Here is an 18,249-nt window from a genome sequence, read left to right on the forward strand (position 1 = left end):
GTTTTGGAATAAATGTTTTTTCCCCTGTTTGCCCAATCAGGTGAGGATGGGGGTCACACTCAAATGCGATGCCTCCCCATGGTCAAATGGCCTGCCAACACGATCTGCCCTGGCTCTCAAATGAAGGGAGGTACAAAACTCCAAGCTCAGAATGAAATATAAAAAAAACGTTAGACCACTCTGGACATTGAGGCCCAACTGGACAATTCTAATTGGACATATTCCTGGAGGTTTCATCACATGATCTCCTGTCCCCAACTGCCCCACCCCTACTCTCTTACCATTGGTCGCCCAACATGCCAATCTTAGCACTACCCCTCCTTGCCCTCTGTTGGCAACCCTCTGAGGGGGGGGTCTATTTTTCCAATCAGCTTTAGTCATGGAGTCATTAAGGCACAGAAGGAAGCTCTTCGGCCCATCTAGTCCATGCCGGCTCTCTGTCGAGCAATCCACTCAGTTCCATCCCTCCGCACTATCCCTGTAGCCCTGCAAGCTTATTTCCCTCAAGTCATTGTCTTGACTGGTAGTGTAGTGGTATTGTTACTGGGCTAGTGATCTAGAGACCCAGGGTAATGCTCCGGGCTCCAGGTTTGAATCCCAGATGGTGAAATTTGAATTCAGTAAAAATTTCCTTTTGAAATCATTGGTCACCTCTGTTTCCAACACCCTCGTAGGTGAGTTCCATTCGCTGCGTAAAAATGCTCTTCCTCACGTTCCCCTCTGTAGCTCTTGTCCAAAATCCTAAATCTGTGTCCCCTAATCTTTGTACCATCAGTGAATGGGAGCAGCTTTACTTTGTCTACCTTTATCTAAACCTGTCCTAATCTTGTACACCTCTATCAAATCTCCCCTCAACCTCCTTTGCTCCAAGGAGATCATATTAGTTCATTAATGTAGGTGCGGGTATGTGGTAATACTCTCTTACCTGCTCACACAGTAATAGCCAATCAGTTGGAATAAGCTGCTGAATCCCAGATAGGAATGTTCCAGATAAAAAACTGTGAAAAATGAAATTAAACTGCTGTCAGTTGCCAAAATTGAGCATCTCTGCGTTAAACTAAAAGCCTCTCTTAATTGAACAGTGAACCACAGAATGAGGCAATTCAACCCATTGTGTCTGTGCTGGCCCTCCGAAGGAGCAATTCACTTGGTGCCATTCCTTAGCCTTCTCCCTGTAGTCCTGCATATGTTTCCTTTTCATTCCTTTGAATGCCTCCATTGAACCTGCCTCCACCACACCCTCAGGCAGCGCCTTCCAGATCCTAATCACTCGCTGCGTGATAAGAACAAAGAACAAAGAAAAGTACAGCACAGGAACAGGCCCTTCGGCCCTCCAAGCCTGCGCCGATCATATTGCCCCTCAACTAAAACATTTTGCACTTCCGGGGTCCGTATCCCTCTATTCCCATCCTATTCATGTATTTGTCAAGCTGCCTCTTAAACACCACTATTGTACCTGCTTCCACCACCTCCTCTGGCAGTGAATTCCAGACACTCACTACCCTCTGTGTAAAAAACTTGCCTAGTAATTGACTCTTCCACCCTGGGAAAAAGCTTCTGACTATCTACTCTGTCCCTGCCACTCATAATTTTGTAAACTTCTATCAAGTCGCCCCTCAATCTCCGTCGCTCTAGTGAGAACAATCCGAGTTTCTCCAACCTCTCCTCATAGCTAGTAACCTCCAGACCAGGCAGCATCCTGGTAAACCTCCTCTGCACCCTCTCCAACGCCTCCATATCCTTCTGGTAATGTGGTGACCAGAATTGCACGCAATATTCCAAGTGTGGCCTAACCAAGGTTCTATACAACTGCAGCATGACTTCCCAGCATTTATACTCAATACCCCGGCCAATGAAGGCAAGCATGCCATATGCCTTCCTGACTACCTTATCCACCTGCGTTGCCACTTTCAGTGACCTGTGGACCTGTACACCCAGATCCCTCTGCCCGTCGATGCACTTAAGGGTTCTGCCATTTACTGTATAATTCCTGCCTGTATTAGACCTTCCAAAATGCATTACCTCACATTTGTCCGGATTAAACTCCATCTGCCATTTCTCCGCCCAAGTCTCCAACCGATCTATATCCCGTTGTATCCTTTGACAATCCTCTTCACTATCTGCAACTCCTCCAACCTTAGTGTCGTCTGCAAACTTACTAATTAGCCCAGTTACATTTTCCTCCAAATCATTTATGTATACCACAAACAGCAAAGGTCCCAGGAATGATCCCTGCGGAACTCCACTAGTCACAGCTCTCCATTCAGAAAAGCACCCTTCCACTGCTACCCTCTGTCTTCTATGACCAAGCCAATTCTGTATCCATCTTGCCAGCTCACCTCTGATCCCGTGCGACTTTACCTTCTGTACCAGTCTGCCATGAGGGACCTTGTCAAAGGCCTTAGTGAAATCCATGTAGATAACATCCACTGCCCTTCCATCGTCAATCATCTTTGTCACTTCCTTGAAAAACTCGATCAAGTTAGTGAGATACGACCTCCCCTTCACAAAACCATGCTGCCTCTCACTAATACGCCCATTTGCTTCCAAATGGTAGTAAATCCTGTCACGAATAATCTTCTCCAACAATTTCCCTACCACTGACGTAAGGTATTTCCTCATGTCTCCGCTGCTTCTTTAGCCAATTATCTTAAATCTGTGCCCTCTCATTCTCGATCCTTCCACCAGTGGGAACAGTTTCCCCTATCTATCCTGTCAGACCCCTCATGATCTTGAACACCTCTATCAAATCCCCTCTCAACCTTCTCTTCTCCAAGAAAATAGTGTCAACTTCTCCAATCTATCTATGTAACTGAAGTTCCTCGTACCAGGAACCATAAAGCTGCTGCCTTTTAAGTTGTACAAATCAAGATGAGATAGGGTATCAGAGTAAAGTGAATTTGTTGACTTTTGCGTTGTGCAGGACTGAACACTGAGATGCACAGATGCTGTACATTGTAATACTGAGAGCAAAGAATTGCTACTTTTACATACTGTATACTGTACACACACAGGAGCTAGCTCGGTGTGTGAGAGAGAGAAAGAGAGACTTACATTTATATAGCGACTTTCACAACCTCAGGACATCCCAAAGCGCTTTGCAGCCAATGAAGCACTTTTGAAGTGTAGTCACTTCCCAAAACATTCCAGCCAATTTGCATTCAGCAAACACTCACAAGCAGCAATTCAGTAATAACCAGACTGATATTGGTTGAGGAATAAATGTGGGCTTCAGAACATCGGGGAGAACTCCGCCCTGCTGCTCTTTCAAATCGTGACCGTGGGATCTTTTGCGTCCACCTGAAAGGGCAGCTGGGACCTCTCTGCTTAACGTCTCGAGTGAAAGACAGCACCTCCGACAGTGCAGCACTCCCTCACCAGAGAATCAGCCAGTATTCAAAATCTCTGATGCTACCCACTAAGCCATGGTTTGAGGTTAAGACAAACACCAGGTGGGAGTGAATTGTTACTTTTTCCCTTTGTCAGTAGAATTCTAGATTAAAAACTGACGTAATATTAAGAAAAACTATTGACAACTGAATGGAATAGACAGGCTTGAAACAATGCAAGAGCACACAAAACAGAGTTAGTCTGGAATCAATGTGACTCTGGTTCCTTTGAGCTTAAGTCAATCCTCCCTTCATCCACAAGACAATCAGAGCACCGATTGACTAACGGAAAGTGTGAACAGACTTTATAGAGTTTCCGCTAGAATGCTATTCCGTTCGTGACAAAACCTTCCCCGTCTCATCAAAGGGATCAAATTCAATCAGACAGTTTCCATGACAAATAGCAAAACTGAAAACAATAGAAAATATCAAAATTCATATTTTTTTTATTCACTCCACGGGATGTGGGCTTCGCTGGCTGGGCCAGCATTTATTGCCCATTCCTAATTGCCCCTTGATAAGGTGGTGGTGAGCCGTCTTCTTGAACCGCTGCATTCCATGTGGTGTAGGTACACCCACAGTGCTGTTAGGGAGGGAATTCCAGGATTTTGACCCAGCGACAGTGAAGGGATGACGATATATTTCCAAGTCGGGATGGTGAGTGACTTGGAGGGGAACTTCCAGGTGGTGGTGTTCCCATGCATCTGTTGCCCTTGTCCTTCTAAATGGTAGTGGTCGCAGATTTGGAAGGTGCTGTCGAAGGAACCTTGGCAAGTTGCTGCAGTGCATCTTGTAGATGGTGCACAAACTGCTGCTACTGTGCGTTGGTGGTGGAGGGAGTGAATGTTTGTGGATGGGGTGCCAATCAAGTGGGCTGCTTTGTCCTGGATGATGTCAAGCTTCTTGAGTGTTGTTGGAGCTACACTCACCCAGGCAAGTGGACAGTATTCCATCACACTCCTGACTTGCGCCTTGTAGATGGTGGACAGGGTTTGGGGAGTCAGGAGGTGAGTTACTCATCACAGGATTCCCAGCCTCTGACCTGCTCTCGTAGCCACAGTATTTATATGGCTGGACCAGTTCAATTTCTGGTCAATGGTGACCCCAGGATGTTAATAGTGGGGGATTCAGCAATGGTAATGCCATTGAATGTCATGAGGTGTTGGTTAGATTCTCTCTTGTTGGAGATGGTCATTGCCTGGCACTTGTGTGGTGCGAATGTTACTTAATGTAGCATAATTATCTTGCATAGTTTCATTGAAATGGCGGCACAGAATGATGCCATTCAGCCTGTCATGGCCATTGCTAGCTCCCCAACTGGACCTATCCACTGTGAGACCATGTCTCAGCCCTCTCCCCATACCATTTTCCCAATGGCTAATTTTAAATGGACTTATTAACTCTGTCCCTTCTGTTAAAGCATGTCACGTTCTCTCCCTCTCTCTCCCCAGAGGCTTGAACACAAAACATCAAGGTTGACACTCCCAGTGCTGTACTGAGAGAGAGCAACATTGTTTTGGAAAAAGAGCAGCACAGTTCTGGCCGTTATCGACAGTGAATATATCAAAAAGCTGGCTGGAGAGCGCTTTGGGACATCCTGAGGTTATGAAAGGCTCTATATAAATGCACATTTGTTTTATTTTCGCTGTGTAAACATTTCCTTCCCTTTTACACCAGTAGTGACCACTCCCTGTCTGTTCCCCTGGTTACCTTTCACCAACTGTTTGAAACAACCCCTCACTCTTTACCCACTCAAAACCTCTCCCAAGTTTGGAAACCTCCATTAGAGCCCCCTTTGACCTTGTCCTTTGCGGTTGGGGAGTGATGGCCAAAACTGCGAGCGACATTCAAACTGCGGCCTCACCGAAGGCTTGAACAACTTCAACACAACTCCCCTCCACCAGAAACCTGAGCTGATTCTCTCCAGCATGGATGTGGGGGGGGGCGTACTAAGGCCAGTGGCCCCAACCCGTCCCCAGCTGAGATTAGACGTCGAGAATGAACCTGGGATTCTTTTAGTTACCATGACCTAGCAACCATTTGAGTTGGTGGGAAGGGGAGGAGGTTGTGGTTGGGAGAGTCATGCATGCCATTGGCTGTCATGGCAACACAACATGTTTTTGACACCTGTTATTTCTTGGATTACATAAATTAGTCAGAATGAGCTCTACTTTTCCACTGTTAAACTCATAAACTTCCTCTCGAGTCTTTCAACTAGACATATTTTTCTCTCCTGTTACAGCCACAGAGAGCTGTCTGTTTGTTCAGAGTAAACTCTGTGATGTAAGTGTGTGTTTCGTTGAGATAAACATCATTGTATAACCATTGTTATTTGCCTTTTTCCATTTGTCTTTCTACCTTTGTTATTTTTGTCACAATCAGATTTAAATGAAACAGCTCAATGAATCCTGGCTTAGGTGACGGATAAAGTGCCAACAAGGAACATATCCCAAAGCTGGTGGCATCAAGGAACCCCTCTGAAGGGATTGAGTCACTCAGATTGGAGGGTCCCTGTCAATGATATGTTAATTATATTGTTAGGATACGCAAGTGAAGGGCATTGTTTAATTAAGTAGTTGGAGCACATATAAATAGGGGATAGCTGGGACACTGGGTTGAGTGAGAGGAGAGCTGTGAGACTGAACCAGTCAATAAACTCTCTCAGTAAAGAAAAGCTCTGTGTCTTGGTTTTTGGTTTCACCAATCAGTGGACCTTGTTAACAGTCCCAAGTCTGAACACTGGTTTCAACTAAGTTAGCTGACCAGGGTTGTATTTGGGGTGGTACAATTGAGCTCAATACCACTAGATGATGGGAAGAGAGAAATGGAGGGGAGAGGAGAGGAGAGGAGAGGGAGGAAGAGAAAAGGAAAGGGGCAGAGGGAGAAGAGGGGGAGGATGGAGGGATAGATAAAAGAGGGGAGGGAGGGATAAAAGAGGGGAGGGAAGGATAAAAGAGGGGAGGGAGGGAGGGATAAAAGAGGGCAGGAGGGAGAGAGGAGGGGGAGGGACAGAGGAAAGGTAGGGAGAGCGAGTGAGGGGAGAGGAGATTGAGATGTGCGGAAGAGAGAAAAGAGAGGAGCAAAGGAAGACAAAAGGATTGGAGAGAGAGGGAGAGAAGAGAGGGGGAGGGGAAGGAAAGGAGATAGAGTGAGAGAAAGAAATGGAAGAGAGGGAAAGGGAGGGAGAGGACAGGCAGGTGGAGGAAAATAGAGGAAGGGAAAGGAAAGAAGAGGGAGGAGGAGAGAGCAGGAGGGGAGAGACAGGGAGAGGGAGAAAAGAGAGGAGGGCCAGAAAAGAGGAGAGGGAAGAAAAGATGTTTGGCAGGTAAGATGGCGATGAAGGGTAAGCAGGAGGGGAATAGAGGGAACGGCCCAGGACTTATGTTTCTGATCCCACTATCTATCAGAAAGTGCTGTTGTGGAGCTTTTGAACATCAGGATCAGGCTATGATGCCCTTTGTGGTGGAATAGCTTGCCAACACTATCGTGGATTATTAGATTTGTCAAACAGTCGGAAGGCAGCTGCAGGACTGATACTCATGTGTGGCTCACTCCATCCTGTGTACAACTCACTGCAGCCTGTGTACAACTCACTGCAGCCTGTGTACAACTCACTCCATCCTGTGTACAACTCACTGCAGCCTGTGTACAACTCACTCCATCCTGTGTACAACTCACTCCATCCTGTGTACAACTCACTGCAGCCTGTGTACAACTCACTCCATCCTGTGTACAACTCACTGCAGCCTGTGTACAACTCACTCCATCCTGTGTACAACTCACTCCATCCTGTGTTCAACTCACTCCATCCTGTGTACAACTCACTCCATCCTGTGTACAACTCACTGCAGCCTGTGTACAACTCACTCCATCCTGTGTACAACTCACTGCAGCCTGTGTACAACTCACTCCATCCTGTGTACAACTCACTGCAGCCTGTGTACAACTCACTCCATCCTGTGTACGACTCACTGCAGCCTGTGTACAACTCACTGCAGCCTGTGTACAACTCACTGCAGCCTGTGCATGGGTGTGATACCTTTCATGGTTCAATAGCTTGCTCATTCCCATGACCTTAGGAAAGTGGCGAAACTTGAGGTAAATGATTGTCGAGAAGGATTTACCTGAACCATCCTCCTTGACGATGAAGTCCTCAGATTCAGACGTTCCATTTCCTAGTTGAACAGTCAGGATCTTATTTTTCCCACAATTGTTGCTCCACAATAAAAATGTCTGAAATTATGAAGGAAATAAAAGCAGTTAAATAGGAGTGAATTTCTCATGGTGCAGTGTGATACAAAGATGAGAGAGCCATTCCTGGCTGGCCTCTCATATTCTACCTCCATAAACTTGAGGTCATTCCAAAACTCTGCTGTCCATGTCTTAACTCGTGCCAAATCCTGTTCCCCTATCACCCCTACGCTCACTGACCAACACTGGCTCCCGTCAAGCAGCGTCTTGATTTAAAAGTTCTCTTCCTTGTTTTCAAATCCCTCGATCCCTCCCTATCTCTGTAATCTCCTCCAGCCCTCACAACCCTCTGAGATATCTGCACTCCTCTGATTCTGGCCTCTTGTGCATCCCTGATTTTACTCACTCCGCCATTCAGTTGCCTGGGCCCTAAGTTCTGGGATTCCCTCCCTGAACTTCTCTGCCTCTCTATAAGACTCAACCTGTTTGGCCACATTACAAACACACTTTCCATGGCCCATAAGTCCTGGAGTGGGACTTGAACCTGGAGCTTCTGGCCCAGAGGTAGGGATGCTACAACTGCGCCACAAGACTTCTGTTATGTTAAAGGCGCTATATAAATATAAGTTGTTGTTCATACTAATGTGTGTTCTGATTTTCTGTTAATGTGAATGGCTCTTTTCCAAAACTCGAGGCTCACAAATTTCAAGCAAATCGGCAGATGAAAATGTATTTTGGCTGGATGGACCCAGTTGCCTGGATTTCAAAGGTTAGGTTGTTAAGGGCAAGTGTCTGTATGTAGCCCACGGCCTGCAGCTTACACTGAGGGCACAATATCAAAAGAACACAAGGCAAGTTCTAATCGCTGTCTGAAAGATCTTTGAATAGGAGTAATCGGCGCTTGGGATGAAATTGGATTAGCCTATTGAATAAAACAATAAGCTCTGGAATTGTTTAACAAAGTTTTGAGTTGTAAAGGTGGGATAATAGAGACTCGTTCAGGGAGGATGAGCAGACCAGTTCAGTATCCTGTGATTTACCTCTGTCTTTTTAATGTCAGGAGGGAGCCGACTGCCAATCCCACCCTTTAAAAGATGGTTTAGTGGGGGGAGCACTCTCAACTCAGTGACTTGTGGTTTCAAGTCTCGCCTCAGAGGCTTCTGAGCACAGAATCTAATCTGGGACTCCAGTGTGGTACTGAGGGAGTGCTGCACTTCTGGAGTTGCCGTCTTGCAGTAAAGATGTTAAGTTTAGGCCCCCGTCTGCCCTCACAGGCATACGTAAAAGAGCCCATAACCACTATCCTGAAGAAGAGCAGGGGAGTTCTCTCCGGTGACCAGAGTTGATATTTATCTCTCAATCAACATCAGTAAAAATCATTTATCTGCACATCGCTGTGTGTGGGAACTTGCTGTGTGCAAATTACATTGAGCATACGGCAGAGAAACAGGCCATTCAGCCCAACTGGCCAACTGGTGTTTATGCTCAGCTTGAGCCTCCTCCCATTTTCCCTCATCTAAATCGTAACCCCCAATTCCCTTCTCCCTCACTATCTAGTTTCCTTTTCAATGCGTTGATACTATTTGCTTCAAATTGGCTGCCGCGTTTCCTACATTACAACAGTGACTGCACTTCAGAAAAATACTCCATTGGCTGCAAAGTGCCTTGGGACATTGAAAGGCGCTATAGAAATGCAAGTTCTTTTCTTTCGTGAGCATTTCTGACGGTGGGGAGTGCAGCTAGTCACTGAACTCTCTGCAAACAGGCGTGTCCAGAGCTCTGACATTGATGCAGAGCTGACAGCATTTCATTGACCAACACCCCCGCCCCCACCAACCTGCACCACATCCTACCAAGCAAGTATTGGTCTCAAACTTCGACTTCAAGAATAACTGTGCACTAACTTGCAGCGTTTGTGCTGCATAATTTTTCCTGAATATGTCTTTGCTCAACCACGCACTCCACAAAGACGATCAACTGTGGCTGGAGGACCATCAACTCGGTGAGAGGCTCTTTGGCCTAACCGAAATTTGCTGATCTTCCAGTGCAAAAAAAAGGTTGTCCAGGATTACATGCTGGGGGGGGAGCACTAACACTTGGGGCAGCTGCTGAGAAGGCACAATGAGGGAAAGGCCACTGTCTAAGGCCCTTCAGCCATAGTACAGCCAGGGACTGGAGCTATAAACATTCTCAGACTGAGATGCTTCAGAATTAAATGTGCCTAAAGACCTCCTTGGGCTGTCTATTCATTATGTAATGCATATGGTAAATATTAACTGTAAATGGAACCATAGTGAGTAAAATACAGTATTGGAATAAAGTGACTTGGTTTGCACCTCGTATAATGTCAACTTTGAGCAGTCATGTAGTGTACTTTTAAAAATTTAGCAAATAAAGTATATTTTTAGGGGGAGAAAGACTGCACAAATTGACAACAATTGCCAGTTATACCTACCTACATCTTGAGAATGAATTAAGAACAGAGCCCGGGTTGGGTAGCTTATATCGTTATGATCACTGTTTCCTGAACCGATTGGAAACTGAGAGGATAGTGAAGAAATGAGGGACTTAAGTTATGTGGAGAGATTGGAGAAACCAGGATTGCTCTCCTTAGAACAGAGAAGGTTAAGGGGTGATTCAATAGAGGAGTTCAAATTACGAGGGGTTTTGATAGAGTAAATTGGGAGAAACTGTTTGCACTGATAGGTGGGTCGGTAACACAGGTTTAAGATAATCGGCAAAAGGACCTTGTGGTAGGGGGGTGAAGCTGAGGGGAATTTTTTATTGCAGCAAATTGTCATGATCTGGAATGCGCTACCTGAAAGGATGGTGGAAGCAGATTCATTAGTAACATCCTGTGATGACTGTCACTTAAAGATCAGTTCAACTGAGTAGCGGTCAAGTGATTTGGTCAACCACTGCGTGGCTAGCACAGGGGGAATAAATTCTAGGGAGGGCTTTCTCAGGAATAAAGCGGCTGTATGAGGGGCTGGCTGGATTTAAGCAGCCACGGAAGCCCTTGTGTAAATAAGATTTGTTTTGTTTAACTAAGAAGCCTCCCAGAGCATGTTTCTACATTCAACAGGGAACTGGATACATACTTGCAGGGGAAATTAGTGCAGGGATATGGGGAGTAGAAAGGAGAATGAGGCGAATTGGACAACTCTTTCAGAGACCCCAGCACAGGCACAATGGGCCGAAAAGCCTCATCTTGTGCTGTCTGACCTTCCAACTCTAATCCAAGGTCCTAACTGAAGGCAGGAGGGGACAAAGTTCTGGTTCCCCTGTCCGCTCGTCAGCCTCTTTACAGGTTAAAAGACCTACCCCCGGAGGTTGCCTCCCGAGCACTTGCTTCACCTCCAACGGCTCAATTCCGAGCTGCAGCCAGATGTTGTGGGACAGCGTCAACTTGTCAAAGAGACTGAGCTTTGAACAGGCGGAAATGTCTCTTTGATCCTCCTCCTCCTCCCGAGGCCTCTGATATCCTCCGTTGCAAAGTTGCTTGTGGGGGCTGTAGGGACTGAAATAAAATAGGATTAGCCGTTTCCAGACCCCTGAGGCTGGACCCTTACCCAAGTGCAACTCAAAACAGGCGTTAATTTTTTTTTTCACATGGGGTGTCACTGGAAAAGTCAGCATTTGTCCTTGAACTGAGTGGTTTGCTAGGCCACTTCAGAGAGCAGAAGAGTCAACCACATTGTTAGAGTCACATGTAGGTCAGACTAGATAGGGATGGCAGATTTCCTTAGTAGACCAGGTGGGTTTATTATGACAGTTGGGAACTAGCATTATATTCTAGATTTATTAACTGAATTAATCCCACCAGTGGCTATGGTGGGATTTGAACTTATGTCCCCAGAGCATTGCCTGGGTTTCTAGATTATTAGGTCCACTGATATCACCACTACACCACCATCTCCCTTATAGTAAGGATTTAATTGGCTATGAAGTGCTTTGGGATGTCCTGAGGTCATGAAGGCACTATAGAAATCCTCCCTTTCTCCCCCTTTACCATATTGTAGATAAATAAATACTGAAATTCTGGTAAACTCTAAATATTCGCGTTTCTGCGAGTTCTCAGAGTGAGATGTTTGAGAACTAAACATGCCCAAAGACTTCATTATGGTTGGACCTTCTGATCAGACACAAGCTTAATTCTGTTTATTTTTGCTGTATCTTTTCAAGAAGTATATTTTTGCTTTTCTCCTACTGAAGGCTGCGCCAATCGCCAGTAATATCAATAGGGATCAGGTCATTTTCATGGTGGCAACTCGTCTAGTTTGCTGTGACTTGCGAGAATGACAACAGTAACTTATATTTATATAGCGCCTTTCACATCATGAACCGTACCAAGGCGCTTCACAGGAGCTTTATAAAGCAAAGTATGACACTGAGACACATGAGGAGATATCAGGTCCGATGACCTAAAGCTTGGGCAGAAATGTAGGTTTTAAGGAGCGTCTTAAAGGAGGGAAGTGAGATAGAGAAGGGGTAGAGGTTTAGGGAGGGAATTCCAGAGCTTAGGGTGCAGGCAGCTGAAGGCATGGCCGCCAATGGTGGAGCAATTAAAATTGGGCGTGTACAAGAATTAGAGGGATGCGTGCGTCTTGGGAGGTTCTAGGGCTGGATGAGATTATTGAGATATGGAGTGTTGGGGGAGTGGGCAAGGACACAGAGGAATTTTAAAACAAGGATGAAAATTTTAAAATCAAGAGCTGGAGCCAGTGTGGGTAGGGAACATGGGGGAACAGGCCCTGGTGCGAGTTAAGGCATGAGCAGCTGAATTTTAGATGACCCCCAAGTTTACAGAGGGCAGAATGTGGGAGACCAGCCTGGAATGTGTTGGAACCGTTGAGTCCAATCATAGAGGAGGCATGGATAAGGGTTTCAGCAGCTGAGACAGGGTGACGTCGGGTGAAGTTAAAGGTGGTCATAATGATTTGCACGGATATGAGGTCAGAAGCTCATCCCGGGATCAAATATGAGACCAAGGTTGTGAACGGATTGGCTTAATGTCAGACTGTTGCCGGGGAGAGGGATGAGATAACTCAGGATGGTTTCTCTTGAACTTGCCCTTTCCACACTTCGTGGCTTCCACTCAGCAACTCCTGCCCTCCCCGATACCCACCAGAGTCAGAAAATGTCAATGAACGCACAAAGAAATGGCGAGTGCGAAACTATTCACATGGCTCATCATAGAATTTTCCCAACAGGTCCATACTGGCATTATTGTTTCACATGAGCCTCTGCCTTCTCACCCTATCAGCATATCTTTCTCATTTCTTTCTCCCTCATGTACATATAGAATAGAATCATAGAATGGTTAAAGCAGATGATCTCATTGCCGTTTGTGGGAGCTTGCTCTGTGCAAGGCGGCCATTCTGCCCATTGTATCTGTGCTGGAACAATTCATCCCGTCACACTTCCCCTGCCTTTTCCCCATGGATCTACAGACCTTTCTTTGTCAGATAATGGTCCAATTCTCTTCTCCAAGCCCTGACTGACGTGCCCCCACCAACCTCTCAGGCAGCACATTCCAAATCCTAACCACTTGCTGTGTAAAAAAGTTTTTTCACATGTCACCATTGCTTCTTTTGCCAATTATCTTAAATTTCTTGATTCTTCCATTTATCTAACTTCCCCTGAAATGCGTCAGAGTCCAAGAGATGACACTGTATACTATGAAAATGAGTTCACTCTTTAGCAAAGGTGTTTTTTCATTCTTTCATGGGATGTGGGCTTCACTGGCTGGGCCAGCATTTATTGCCGATCTGTAATTGCCCTTGAGAAGGTGGTGGTGACGAGCTGCCTTCTTGAACCGCTGCAGTCCCTGTGGTGTAGGTACGCCCACAGTGCTGTTGGGGAGGGAGTTCCAGGATTTTGACCCAGTGACAGTGAAGGAACGGCCGATATATTTCCAAGTCAGGATGGTGAGTGGCTTGGAGGGGAACTTCCAGGTGATGGTGTTCCCATGTGTCTGCTGCCCTTTATCCTTCTAGACAGTAGTAGTCATGGGTTTGGAAGGTGCAGCTTAAGGAGCCTTGGTGAGCTCCTGCAGTGCATCCTGTAAATGGTACACACTGTTGCTAGTGTTCGTCGGTGGTAAAGGGGCTGAATGTTGTGGATGGGGTGACAATCAAATGGGCTGCTTTGTCCTGGATGGTTTTAAGGGCTATAGAAGTCAGGTGGGTATATGGAATTAGATCACAGATCAGCCATGATCTAATTGAATGGTGGATCAGGCCAGAGGGGCTGAATGGCCTCCTCCTGCTCATGTTCCTAGAAGTCGCCAAAATTTCTTTTGATAAAGAGTTTTGAAATCTGTCTCACTCACGCATGAATGGTTTCAAACCCTAGAATTATGGCTTGAGCAGTTTGGGATCTTATCGGTGTGGGATCAGAGAAACTGAGTAACAATATAGGAGGAAACGTGAAATGAGTATCAACAGACACAAAAAAGACACGGGCTTCCGTCACTCTGATGTCATTTCCCATACATTGACCAGGGGTTGAGTTTTGATAAATGCACGGTTACAGCATCCTAACCACTCCCTCGTGTTCTTGCATTGCCATTGGTTCAATGATAGACAGCTGGTGAAGCAAATCATTATTTCACGCTTTTCACAAAGTCAGGATGCCCCAAAGCACTTTACAGCCAATGGAGTGCATTTTGTCAAGCATGGAAACTTTTGCAGGAAACGCGTCAGCCAATTTGCACAGAGCAAGCTCCCACAAACGGCAATGAGATCATCTGCTTTACTAATGTTGGTTGACAGTTGAACAAGGCACAGGCGAGAACGGTCCCGCTCTTCCCATAGCGGCCCTGGGGTCTTTTGCGTCCACCTGAGAACGCAGATGGGGCCTTGATTTAATGGCTTACATGCAAGTTGGCACCTCTGACAGTGCAGCAATCCCTCAGTACTGCACTGGGAGTATCTGGATTTTGTGCTCAAGTCTCTGAAGTGGGACTTGAACCCACAACCTTCTGACTCAGAGGCAAAACCTATTGACCCACAAATGACAAAAATAGGCTCCCTAGAATCTGGAACAGTCCCAGTAGATGGGAAATAGCAAGCATAATCCTGCAATTCAAGCAAGAAGGAGGAGAGAAAACAGGAAACTATAGACAAGTTAACCTTCATCAGTAGTAGGGAAAAGGCTAGAAGCTATTTATTTGGGATGTGGTAATAGAGAACTTAGAAAATCATAAAATGATTGCACAGTCAACATAAAAGCACCCGTGTTTGACAAATCTGTTATAGTTTTTGAGGTTGTATCTAGATGAGTAGATAAGAGGGAGCCAGTGGATATCGTGTATTTGAATTTTCAAAAAAAGCATTCAGTATGATGCTACACAAGAGGTTATTACACAAAATTATGACTCATAGGATTGGGAGTAATATATTAGCATGAATTGTTGATTGGCTAACAGGCAGAAAACAGAAAGTAGGAATAAATGGGTCATTTTCAAGTTGCCAGGCATTAACTAGTGGGATACTACAAGAATCAGCATTGAACTTTAGCTATTTACAGTCTATTGATGAGAAACCGAGTATAAACTTTCCAAGTTTACTGATGATATAAAATTACATGGAAAATTAAGCTGAGAGGACACATAAAGGGCACAAGAGATTTAGGTCGGTTAAGTGAGTGGGCTAGAATGTGGCAAATGGAATATAACGTGGAGAAATGTGAAGTTATTCACTTTGGTTGGAAAATCTAACACTTTTTAAATGTTGAGGTTGCATTTGGAGGGAACTGGCTGTCCTCATACACATATAAATGGTTAACATACAGGTACCGCAAGCAATTAGGAAGGCAAATGGAGTGTTAGCCTTTATTACAGAGGTATTATTGAAGTAACAGAGTGAAGAAGTCATAATTTCTTGGTAAGGCCATATCTGGAGTACTGTGTACAGTTCTGGTTTCCTTAGCTACTTGCCTTTGAGGGAGTGCAATGAAAATTCACTAGACTGGTTCCTGGGATGAGGGGATTGTCCTATGAGGAGAGATTGAGTAGACTCAGTCTATATTCCCTGGAGTTTTGAAGAATGAGAGATGATCTCATTGAAACATGTAAAATTCGTAAAGTGCTAGACCTACCTGGGGAATTTAGAACATGGGGGGGTCACAATTTCAGAGAAAGGGGATTGACCATTTAGGACTGAGATGAGGAGAAATTTCTTCACTCAGAGGGTTGTGAATCTTCAGCATTCTCTATCCCAGAGAGCAGTGGATAGTCAGTCGCTGAGTACATTCAAGACAGAGATCAACAGATTTTTGGACATTAAAGGAATTAAGGGATGTGGGGATGGTGCAGGAAAGTGAGGTGGAAAATTGAATTGCAGAGCAGGGTTGAAAGGCTGAATGGACTCCTCCTGCTTCTATTCCTAATGACACCATAAAGCAGCAAATAAGAGTGGGAGCCTGGCAGGGTTTAATCTCCTACCTCAGGTCTAAGATGCATATCACCTCCCCAGCTGTCCCTTCTCAGGAAAGAGCAGCAAATTGAACACGGGTCAGGTTTGGAACCCAAGGCCTTTCTGCTCTCTAAAGGCTTAATACCATGCTCGACAGTGTATTTAACTGCCCAGGTCACAGGCTGGTCTATGTAGTAAAGCACCTTGAGCTGGCAAACTATGCAAAATGTCATTTACACCTTCTAGTAAAGGAAGCCAGCTTGGGGAAGTTGGTAGTATAATGGTAATGTCACTGGACTAGTAATCCCAAGGGTACATACTTAAGCTCTGGGGACATGGGTTCCCAGCAGCTGGTGGAATTTAAATTCAATTAATAACACCCAGAATATAAAGTTAGTCTTGGTAATGATGACTATGAAGCTATCACTGTAAAGATTACTAGTGAGAAGGAAATCCGCTGCTCTAACCCCAGTCTGGCCTACAAGTGACACCAGGCCTACAGCAATGTGGTTGACACAGCCCAGCAAGCCTCATAATTCAAGCCAATTAGATTTAGGCAACAAATGATGCCCACATCCCATGAAAGAATTGTTTAAAAGTGGCATTGATTGACAAATGCCTGGCAACAGGACCCTTAGGATGTCATCTATAGCGTGAGTGTCCAGCACAGAAACAGGCCATTCAGCCCAACTGATCCATGTTAGTGTTTATGCTCCACACGAACCTGCTCTCAGCCCATCAGCATATCCTTCTAACCCTTCCGCCCTTTGACAGGAGGAAAGGATGGAGGCCTCAGAGTGAAAAGAAACTCCAAACAGTGAAGGTCCCCGGCTTGACCCATGGTCTTTACCCAAGGGCACTGAGCTTAGCTGGAACCTCAGCTGGTTCTGTGGGTTAGGGAGAGAGGGGAGGCAAAGGACAGGGCCTCCAAAACCTGGTTAATTGGTAACCCGTGTTGCAAAGTCAACAACCATCAGGAAAGATTGATCAGGCTGAGGCTCTTTTCTCTACAGAAAAGAAGACTCTGGGGTGACCTAATAGACATCTTCAAGGTTATGAAGGAATATATAGGGAGGATGTTTTGATTTGTGGGAGAAGCTGAAGCTATATATATATATGGATAAAAAAAGATAATCACTAATAAATCCAATAGGGAATTCAGGAGAAATATCTTTAACCAGAGAGTGATGAGAATGTGGAACTCTCTACCACAAGAAACGGTTAAGGCAAATAGTATAGATGTACTTAAGGGGAGCAGATAGAGAAAGGGATAGAAGGATATGGTGGTGGGGCGAGATGAAAAGGCATGGGAGGAGGTTTGTACAGAGCATAGACACCAGCATGGAGAATCTCGGGCCAAATGGCCTGTTTCTGGGCTGTGGACTTGCTGCAATTCTATGAATAAAGGGAACTTTCTTCAAGGTACCTCATCTGATGCTCCGAGTCACTCGTATCACGTATCGATGTTCTCAGCATTGTTCGCTGTCCGCAGAATCTTCTATTCACAGGGATACTTTCCCAGCCCAGCCATTCTGCTTGGCGAGATTGTCCCGTAGCGACACCCAAAAAAATGCACTCCTGCTGACGGGCTGCACTCACTGAGCTCCCCGCACCTCAGCCGAACTGCACAGCAGGAAAGGACAATGAAGCACGCCGCTAAATTTCCAAACGGGGTGCAGTTAGTAATCCAAACTCCCGTCAGGAAACGAACGAGAACAAAGAGGGTATCTGTCGCAAATGGAATCGCTAATCTCTGCACGAGCCACTCTCAAAGATTAACAGCTCATGTACATCCGGAACTGCTTACTGTTTGCACTGCTCTCTCAGCTCAGATCTTGTTTTGAGAGCGAGCGAGCATGAGGGAGACAGTGTTATAACAGTTTATGGGAAACCACAGCCCCTTTTGTGGTTGCCTCTCTCGATGTCTTCACTGGTGCCTTTTTTTTTCGAGCTACACTGAGCACAGTGTTCGCACAACCAAGTGGCGTGACCCAGTTTAAGTTGATTCTTTTCGGTGAGGAGCTCTTTAAACATTGCTCTCCGCAAATGCTTAAAACCCAAACGCTCCGGAGACATAAATGTCACCCCCCCACCCCCACCCCCCCCCCCCCCAAACAAGGGAAACTCTTTAAAGCACTCTCACATTCCTGGTCTGTACACGAAGAAACTTTGATGGATTTTTTTTACCCCTTTGCCTCCAATCTCTGTCTGTCTCTCTTTCTCCCTCTCTCTAATTCTATCACTCACAC

At 45.5% G+C, this 18,249-nt stretch overlaps 1 protein-coding gene across 1 annotated transcript in view; it reads right to left on the reverse strand.

The window, feature by feature from the left end:
* The window catches only part of LOC144671424 (ras and Rab interactor 2-like), a 40,420-nt gene extending 22,793 nt beyond the window's left edge, over positions 1-17,627 (reverse strand). Inside the window, exons 1-4 of the mRNA XM_078533324.1 lie at positions 17,427-17,627; positions 10,905-11,100; positions 7,514-7,622; positions 926-998 (exon numbers count right to left, since the gene is read on the reverse strand). Coding sequence (XP_078389450.1) covers positions 926-998; positions 7,514-7,622; positions 10,905-11,100; positions 17,427-17,476 — 428 coding nt within the window. The 5' untranslated portion in view covers positions 17,477-17,627. The remainder of the gene's footprint in view (positions 1-925; positions 999-7,513; positions 7,623-10,904; positions 11,101-17,426) is intronic.
* Positions 17,628-18,249: the final 622 nt, after the last annotated feature.

Source organism: Cetorhinus maximus, chromosome 32 (genome assembly GCF_964194155.1).
Source record: "Cetorhinus maximus chromosome 32, sCetMax3.hap1.1, whole genome shotgun sequence".
Taxonomy (NCBI): Eukaryota; Metazoa; Chordata; class Chondrichthyes; order Lamniformes; family Cetorhinidae; genus Cetorhinus; species Cetorhinus maximus.